Source organism: Littorina saxatilis, linkage group LG4, assembly GCF_037325665.1.
Source record: "Littorina saxatilis isolate snail1 linkage group LG4, US_GU_Lsax_2.0, whole genome shotgun sequence".
Taxonomy (NCBI): domain Eukaryota; kingdom Metazoa; phylum Mollusca; class Gastropoda; order Littorinimorpha; family Littorinidae; genus Littorina; species Littorina saxatilis.
This window is the reverse complement of record NC_090248.1, coordinates 62,652,524-62,662,523: the sequence shown is the minus strand read 5'-3', so window position 1 is coordinate 62,662,523 and position 10,000 is coordinate 62,652,524. Positions and strand designations below refer to the sequence as shown.

Here is a 10,000-nt window from a genome sequence, read left to right as displayed (position 1 = left end):
TTTTTAAACCTGTGACAACAGCTCTATAACTCACTCTGTCCTTCTGTTGGTCTGTCTGTCGGTTAGTCGGTCTGACCGTCTGTCTGTCTGTCTCAGTGTCAAAAAAATTGTCAAAAAAACCGGACATTTCCGAGATGGAGATAGCGTTGACATTGCAAGCGGCCGCAACCGGCTCTCATCACAAAAACAACTGCCCTGCAAACATTAGTCCCCCTTGCTATGGTCTGCCTTTGTTTATTGCGTACTCAGGAGTGTCAACTTTCTTGACATGACATGACATCGCAAGATCGCCAAAGGATTTTTTTCAGGGGTAGACAAATCAGCCCCATTTTATCAAAGGGAAGGTGCAGGTGGAGATAATTCAAGGGAAGACAACTCTGTCTTACCTACAAACATTACGGCCCCCTTTATTCAAGGGTTTCATTCTAGAATGGCACCCCTGTACTTGCGCAGGGTTAGAATTCCAACCTGGACCCGGTCCATTCTAGAATGAAACCGGATTCTAAGTTCGCGCAGAACATATGCAAGCTATCCAGGACGAAGTGTGTAACCTTGTTATCCCTTGACCACGACGTAATGTAAAACATAGATAGTTATGCATGGCTTGCTATGTCATAACAGATTTACACCAGTGTTTTTGTGTGTGTAAATATTAAAACGCGAGCGAAATCAAGCTTTTCAATATTTGAAAAAGCAACGAGTGTTAATCTGATATGACACAGCAAGTCATCTAGTATTCTGTTCATCTTACAACTGTACTCACGTGTAGAATTTCCTCTCAAACATCAAAGGAGTCGGTCTCATACTTAAAACTTGGTAATAATTTACAAAGGTTTTAGATAAGCAAGGATACCTTGAGAATAAAAATCATGAAAAACATCTGACCTTGACAAAATGGGGGCAACAGATTGGGCTGACAGACGTCACAGCGTCCAGCCACTACCTCACAGGGGGCATTGTTCTGACACTGTCCGCATGGGCGTGAACATCTAGCGCCATATTGCATACGTGGGCAGGCTGAAAGCATAAAGAAAAGAGTCATTCTTCAAGAAATTCCAGTCTAGGGCGTTTCAACAAACAGATGCTCAAATGACTGTGAACATTTTACACATTGAATACACGACGACTTTTCGATAAAAGTTGGTACCGTAAACAACCTTGTAAACGAGCAAACGCCCACCCCTGACTTTGGTTCATAACTGGACTGTACCTTGTAAACGCCCAACCCCCACATTTGGCCCAACACTGTCCAAAAAAACGTTATTTTCTCCTTATTTTGTTTTAAATCAGCACTGAACACGGATATATTATTATGACGTTGCAATCATGCCGTTGATTTCATACTTGCAGTCTCTGAATAGCCATGCCAAACATTTAAGAAGTTTTGTGAGGCACATTTAAAATTGCAGAGCTCGACCGTGGGAGATTAACAGAGATCGAGTGAACACATTCTTGTTTTAATACGCTGTGCTTGACCTACACCTTAACCCCCCCCCCCCCCCCCCCCCCAATGACTTTGATCAGAGCAAATAAACTTACTTCGGAAAACATATTTAATTTTGTGATGTCTATTTAGACATACGCTGCTAATGCTGGTTAAACGAAGCAGAGCTTGAGTCATCATTTTCAATTTTCCATTGAGAAATGTGCATTTTTTCAAATACTATGACGCAAAGGGGTTTCTTTGGTTAGTTTTCAGGTTCCATTCTGGCAAGCCACTGGCAGGGAACGGCATGTGTGTAACAGAGAAAGAGGGTAGACGTGTTTGCACTGAAACCTTTCCTGGTGACATTTCTATTTCATGCGTTTTTTCTTTCGAGGAACTGATCATGCACAGAGTACAATGCCAAGTAAACGCCCCTCCCCCCCCCCCCCACTTTCGACCGAAATTGGTGTACAAGGGGGTAGAGTATTTACAAGGTAGATAACGGTATATAGTAGCAGTACGCAATCGGTTTGTTTCACGAACCAAACAATACACGAAGCAAGGACTTACGAACAGTTCTCAAATTAATCCTACCGTATTATTACAATATGTATGTATAATGTATTACTTCTCCCGTATGCATTTACACACACACACACACACACACACACACACACACACACACACACAGACACACACACACAGACACACACACACACACACACACACACACACACACACACTTAAGTTTCATGTTTTCCCTTACGTGTTTTACACAGAGGATCCGAGGGATCAAATCCAGGCTGACATCCAGTGGGACAGGTACCGGTCACTTTATCACACATCTCGCTGTTGGAACAGTTACCACAGAGTGACATACACCTCTGGCCGTAATACCCGTCTGCACATTCTGAAAATATTACAACATATAGTTTGCTTAGTAATGCAAAATAAACATGTTGGGGAAGGGCCTTTTATAGTGACCGGCTCCTCATATAGACAATCTCCAGTTTTGACAACCTAACAGTGCCAGAGCGCTCAAAACAATTTCAATCGCAACATTGACTATTTCCTGGTCAGTGGTACATGTCAAAACTATTGCAGACGCTCACACCACAAAACCGTTCGGCGTTTACAATTTTGTTGCACTCCTGACAGCGTTCACTCTAAATATGACCCTTAAAACGGACTATTTTCTGTCCATAGACACAATCGTTTTCTTAAAACACAAAAAAGTGTTATGTATGGCAGCTAAGACTGTAATTGTTACATTTAAGCAATCTTGGCCCCGTTTGTCTAGCGCAAATAAAAACTAATGACAAAATCTTAAAGTATGTGTGTCCCAAATATGGAACACATTCAACAAACAAAAGAAAAGAAAAGATACAGACTGGTTGAAGTTACGCATTAAGACGTTTGCTGAAAATAACTTGTAGCTAACACTCAAGCTTTCAAAAACAGTATGTCAAACGATCTTCTTCACGTACAAGTTGAAAATGTCATTCATTTTGTCTCTGTTTTGATGTTTATTTTGTTTCTTGATGTGCTTCAAATAAATGTCTAATCGAACTGAAAATAATGAACATGATGCATATTTGAATTAGTCTGACTCACACACTAGTTATGTCATGTTATTTTGAAGTATAATTGGCTTTTTATATTGATTTGTGATGGCCTCTTCACAGGTTCATATATATTTAGCGCCCACGCTCCTAATATGGACCAGTTGTGAATTTTTTTTCTGTATTTAACGTTTGCTCAATTCGCCCTAATCAATCAATCAATCAATCAATCAATATTAAGCTTATATAGCGCGTATTCCGTGAGTTCTAAGCGCTTGTCGAAGAGTTGTCAACACGGGACTAACAAAGAAACTAACATCAACAGACGGACACGAACCCTATCACACACTAGCAAACCCTGATAAACATACAACAAACAACTGTTTAACAACAATGTACACATCAATAGCTAGGTCCAAACAAAATTATATTAAGCACAAAAAAAACGCCTCTCACAGAGCACAGCACAAGAATGTCTTTTGGGGCACAACACATCACGTCGAACATGAAAGTCGCAGCCAGCTACGGGAAGAACTGAGTCTTCAACCTACTCTTGAACGCGTCAAGAGAGGGGCTCTGGCGAAGCTCAAGCGGCAGGGAGTTCCAGACGGAGGGGCCCGCGGAGGGAAATGCACGCTGACCAGCAGATGCGAGTTTCGAGCGAGGGATGTGGAGGCGGAGTGGGTCAGCAGCAGAACGAAGGGGACGGTTGGAGGGCTGGGTGTACAGGTCCAGGGAGGATTGAAGGTACTCGGGAGCAGAGTCGTTGAGACACTTGTAGACCAGAGCGGACAGTTTGTAGGAGATTCGGGTGTTGACAGGGAGCCAGTGCAAGGAGGAAGTAGGGGGGTGATGTGGTCTCGCTTCGTCTTCCTCAACGTCAGCCTGGCAGCAGCGTTCTGGACTCGTTGTAGGCCATGAATGGATGAGGCGGGGAGGCCAGCCAGAAGGGAGTTGCAGTAGTCCCGACGACTGAAGATGAGGGAGACAACCAGCTCGACACAGGCGTCGTGGGTGAGGTAGCGACGGATGGAGGCGATGCGTCGTAGGTGGAAAAAGCAGGTCTTGATGATGAAGGAGATGTGTGTCTGCATGGAGAGAGTGGAGTCGAGAAACACGCCAAGGCTCTTGACAGCAGGGGGAAATGGAACAGTCGCGTCATCCAGCTGGAGGTCGGTCACAGTGAGGGAAGCAATCTTCTGTCGTGTTCCAACAAAAGTGGCGCTCGGTCGACCAGTTAAAATCAGCAATCGCAGAAAATAACTGACTCCAATGTGTATGTCATGCAGTGTCCGCTGTCGATATGACCCCACTTAATTCTTTCGAAAATATTCTCATCGGAGTTTACGATTTGTAGTGAGTTATTTGATGCGATTGCTGGTTATAACTGGTCGACCATGTGCAATTATTTCGGTCGCCGTCTTGGGCGCAACTCTCGGAAATCCTGACAGAACTATTTCCTAACATCCTCTATTGTAAACTCAGTGTTCTTTCAACGCAAACTGCCGTTCATTACGACTATGCCTAATGGTGACATCATAAGCATAACGCTTAGCTCGTGATAGTATTACAAAAACATTAAGAGCATGCTCACTCTGTTTACACGTATTTCCCTGCCAGCCAGGCTGACATCCATTGGGACAGAGGCCTGTCACCGTGTTGCACGTGTCACCGTCTGCACACTGTCCGCACCTCTCTCCACAGTCATAGCCGTGCGTATCGGCTGTACAACCTTGAAAATAGCAGCATATAATCCTCATGTTCAGAATGATGCATTTGTTTGACTTTCAGTGTCTGCTTTTACTGAATCGTTAAGGAGCCCATGGACGTAGGTCGTACCGAAGGGAGACTCCATCATCATCATCAAGGACATTATATTGTTTTACCAATTGCTTATAACAAAAGATATGCGGCTTTTTTTCAAACAGACAAGCGGAGAACAGCTATTTTTTCAGAATTAAAAAAGAAAAGAAAAATGAAAGTAGTCTGTTAATTTTTGAATTATCAGATGCTTTAACAAAAGTGTTTAACTGTCTTATTCTTGATTTTACATTTACCAACTTTAATATTTGTGGTCATTTAATAGACGAAGGATTTGTGATGAAAAGTCCTCCCACTTCAATAGTTGGGCATAATGGAATTACAAAAACTACAGTTTCGCTGAGGTTTTGGGTTTGAATAGTGTAGAATAGTATTACCAAGTGGAGTCCATTAGGTGTTTGTTTTCCTAATTTCTTCAAATCAGCATATCAAGGCGTGTCTTACTTTGATTACAGAACTGTGTGTCCCACCCCTTGTCACAACCAGAAAGACATCTCAGCGTAGTGACGTCACAGTCAGCACCATCTCTGCAGTGACCGCACCTACAGTCAGCTCCTCTGTAACCTGTGCTGCAGCCTGTGTAATCATACAATTTACCACACGCACACACGCACGCACGCACGCAAAAAGAGTTTTAAAGACCAAGACGCTAAAACCAATCATTTTTTTCTAGATTTTGTAATTGCATGTGGTCTTTTTCATAGGCTAACTGGTTCAGGTATAGTTATGTTGTCATAAGAACCATGGCCTATTTATGAAATAGATATTATAATAACCATTTCAGTGCACCATATTATGGCTATTTGTCCAATCAAGGTGGAACCTAGGTGACCTGCTAAATGTTATCACGGTTAGGCAGGGACCCCTTTTGTTTATGAATCTAAAAATAACAAAGACAAACAAAATGTTGAATAAAAAGTTACTTACTCTAAGGAATGACACTTTGGATTGTTAATAATATCATCTCTGAATCGGCACCTGCCTATCTTTCGGAACTGGTCTCCCTCTACACTCCCTCTACACTCCCTCTACACTCCCTTCGTTCTTCTGATGATGCTCGACTTCTCCGTCAAGGTCGCTTTAAACGCAAGGCTCATGGCTTCCGCACGTTTTTGTATTATGGCCCTCAGTTATGGAATTCACTCCCCTTTCAATTACGTCACTCTCCATCCATTTCATCTTTTAAGTCCAATTTGAAAACACACTTGTTCCAACAACATTACCAGGGCCGGACCAAATGAGTTGTAAGGGGGGGGGTTCCTCCTTTTTTGGGGGGGCAAATCAGCGAAGTGGCGAAGCCACAAGCGCGCGCCTGCAAAGCAGGCGCGCGAACTAGGGGGGTCCGGGGGCATGCTCCCCCGGAAAATTTTTGAAAAACGGTTAAAATCTGTGCAATCTGGTGCATTCTGGGCCTTGTTTTGAGGGTTAAGAGCAGCATTGTGGGGGGGGGGGGGGGGGGGGTACCTTTTTCTCATCGGATTTCACATTGAATAAAATTTGTTAGAGACACACACAAAATTTATTTAAAAAAAACCAAAAAAACACTCAAAGCAAGGTACATGCTTAATCCAGGGGGGGGGGGGGGGGGGGTCCGGAACCCCTGGAACCCCCCCCTGGGTCCGGCCCTGATTACGGATAGTTCCTTAGCATAGAGTCTGGGGATGTGAGATGTGCATGATGTGTTGTTTGAATCTGACAGTGATTGTATGAATTTTGTATACATGTAGTGTTGTCACGCGCTTTGAACTTCTAAAAAGGCGCTTTATAAATGCCCGTTATTATTATTATAATAATACACCATGTTAAAATAGCGAGAGAAAAAAAGTCGTCGGTGGAATGGGGAAACAGATTGACAAGGCACCGCCTACCTTCTCACAAAGCCATGCTGTACGCAGCTTGCGTCAAAATTGCATTGTCATGGTTCGCAAGAGTCAAAGAAAAATGCATACTGAGTTTACCTCAAATGTGGTTTTACATCAGTTCCTTACTGTCTGACATTTGTTTTGAATATGTCCTTGCTCTTGCACAAGAAAAGCAGAAGCAATAGAAATGAAAGGCATGTTCAACTTGTTCATATTCATTAGGTCAGGTGAATGATTAGCTGAATGAGATCACGTGACCGGGGTCAAGAGGTTGTTTTATAATTCATCGCTCAGAAAGGTCTTTATTTTCACGAAATGCTCATTAGAACAATTCGTTGAAGTTGCCATTGTGTTGCCATTTTCTCCTTCATGCATGGCCAAAACCATGGCTTGACCCGTTCACCTCCTAAACATGTGAAGAGAATGATATTGTTATGCAATGGGTGGTCACTTTCACGTATGTAGAATAAAATAGTTTACACATCATTTGAGGTGTCGAGTTATCCGTTGAAAACAAAAATGGGTGTTGGTTTTGAACTCGCATGCATTTTAAAACACGGTGCCACAGTAAGTTCTGCAGGTTTGTTTTGTACATCAACGTATCTCAGTTAATACATGATCTCAATAACCATGTCATGGTTCAAGTTTACCGTGATGAAACATCACCACACACGTGACAAATTTATCTCACCTGTCGGACACGTGCCGTAGTAGTTGTCACACGTGTCGTTGTCTTTACAGTGACCGCTACACGTCTGGTCACACTGCGCTCCGTACAGACCGTCCTTGCAAGCTGAAGAAAATTCACTGTCATTATTTATCATCAGACATTGTCCTGGAAGAATTGTTCAAAAGAGTCAAAAATGAAGCTAAGTATTTGTCTGAAGAAAGACCGATACTGCTTGTTAGAGGTGTGCCTATCGACATTTTGACCCCAGTTATATTTGTCGACATTGACGGCAATTCGCTTACACTGCGCCTTTTTACATTTAGTCAAGTTTTGACTAAATGTTTTAACATAGAGGGGGGAATCGAGACGAGGGTCGTGGTGTATGTGCGTGTGTGTGTGTGTGTGTGTGTGTGTGTGTGTGTGTGTGTGTGTGTGTGTGTGTGTGTGTGTGTGTGTGTGTGTGTGTGTGTAGAGCGATTCAGACTAAACTACTGGGCCGATCTTTATGAAATTTAACATGAGAGTTTCTGGGTATGATATCCTCAGACGTTTTTTTCATTTTTTTTGATAAATGTCTTTGATGACGTCATATTCGGCTTTTCGTGAAAGTTGAGGCGGCACTGTCAAGTAATCTCCGTAAAAGCCCGGACTTCGGTATTGCATTTCAGCTTGGTGGCTTAAAAATTAATTAATGACTTTGGTCATTAAAAATCTGAAAATTGTAAAAAAAATTTTTTTTTATAAAACGATCCAAATTTACGTTCATCTTATTCTCCATCATTTGCTGATTCCAAAAACATATAAATATGTTATATTCGGATTAAAAACAAGCTCTGAAAATTAAATATATAAAAATTATTATCAAAATTAAATTTTCGAAATCAATTTAAAAACACTTTCATCTTATTCCTTGTCGGTTCCTGATTCCAAAAACATATAGATATGATATGTTTGGATTAAAAACACGCTCAGAAAGTTAAAACGAAGAGAGGTACAGAAAAGCGTGCTATCCTTCCCAGCGCAACTACTACCCCGCTCTTCTTGTCAATTTCACTGCCTATGCCGTGAGCGGTGGACTGACGATGCTACGAGTATAGGTCCAATTCATTCTTCTTACTCGGCGTGACGTTATCAAATGGATCGGCTAGCTTTAGCCCTAAGGGGCACAACTCCGCTCATACTCTCTTCGCGCCGCCATATTGGATGCCGTCTTTGTTAGTTTTCTTCATTGCACTCTTGTTCTTTTTGCGTATTTCACTGTGTATACAGACAGGGAAAGGCGCGAGCGCCGTAACCAACAGCGAAAACGGCCACACGACCACTCAGCGAACCGAAACAGAATCCCTAAGCTGCCTAAACGACAATAGTCAATCTATTGTCCCGAACCTACAACCCGGTCTGCCCTCGGGCGGACCACCCTCATCTTCCAAAAAGGGATGAATTGTCTCGTTGCTAAACCAAACAAACAACTATTACACCCTCCCTCCAATGAACCTGTACGCATAGTACACATACGGGGAATATAACCCGTTAATATACGACCACAGTACATTTAGTACAATAGATCCTAGTACACACCATGGAGGAAAAATCCCACCATAAATCATACATAAATGATTATCTTTATTGTTTTTCTTCTTGTGAATAAACACAAGAAAAAATGGGCTGAACAAACAAATACACGAATCACCGAGCCTTATATAAGCCTCAGTCACTGTGAGGACATTTGGGTAATAAACCACCAGTACGTGCAAGTACATCCTAAAAAGGGAAATGAATAATAGTCATCTATAAATGATTATTCTCAATTGAGAATCAAAATAATGAGGATATGGGTTTGAATAGTTGTCCCCTGACGAGGCTACCTTTCAGTTTCCCCAGAACACCTCTCTAAAACCACAAAGAAGCTATCCTAGCAATTTGAAACTGTAAATATTGCCGAAAAGTACTACAATTGGGAGAGGTACTTAGGGATCTCTGGGCTGCCTACTGCATTTGCCGGGTTTGGCAGACCCTTGATTTTTACCCCCTATGCCACACAACGTGTCATTTTCACTTTTGTCGAGTCGCCACCCAACGCTCAAGCACTGTCAGAGATCGTGCAAGGCATCCAACATGGCGGCGGATGACCAATTCCAGAGAGTTACGACCCGTGATTCTCATACCGCGCGCGCCGAGTAGAAATGCTGTTGATAACTTGAGTTTCTGCAATGGGCCTATACATTATTATTCTCTTTATTTATATAGCGCCTTATCCGAAGTTCAAAGCGCTTGAACGGTCTTGCTGCGTTGCATTGCGTTCAGTTTCATTCTGTGAGTTCGACAGCTACTTGACTAAATGTTGTATTTTCGCCTTACGCGACTTGTTACATTTAGTCAAGTTTTGACTAAATGTTTTAACATAGAGGGGGAATCGAGACGAGGGTCATGGTGTATGTGTGTATGTGTGTATACATGTGTGTATGTGTGTGTGTGTGTGTGTGTGTGTGTGTGTGTGTGTGTGTGTGTGTGTGTGTGTGTGTGTGTGTGTGTGTGTGTGTGTGCCTGTGTGTGTGTAGAGCGATTCAGAGTAAACTACTGGACCGATCTTTATGAAATTTGACATGAGAGTTCCTGGGTATGATATCCCCGGATGTTTTTTTTCTTTTTTTCGATAAAT

At 42.4% G+C, this 10,000-nt stretch overlaps 1 protein-coding gene across 4 annotated transcripts in view; it reads right to left on the bottom strand.

Annotated features, from left to right (window-relative positions):
* LOC138965314 (receptor-type tyrosine-protein phosphatase epsilon-like) overlaps positions 1-10,000 on the bottom strand; it is a 76,019-nt gene that overhangs the window by 44,023 nt on the left and 21,996 nt on the right. For 2 of the 4 annotated variants that reach the window (XM_070337446.1, XM_070337445.1), the window contains exons 5-8: positions 7,363-7,464; positions 5,254-5,385; positions 4,583-4,720; positions 2,193-2,336 (exon numbers count right to left, since the gene is read on the bottom strand). In XM_070337446.1, coding sequence (XP_070193547.1) covers positions 2,193-2,336; positions 4,583-4,720; positions 5,254-5,385; positions 7,363-7,464 — 516 coding nt within the window. The remainder of the gene's footprint in view (positions 1-2,192; positions 2,337-4,582; positions 4,721-5,253; positions 5,386-7,362; positions 7,465-10,000) is intronic. The other 2 variants (XM_070337448.1, XM_070337447.1) reach the window with 2 other exon arrangements.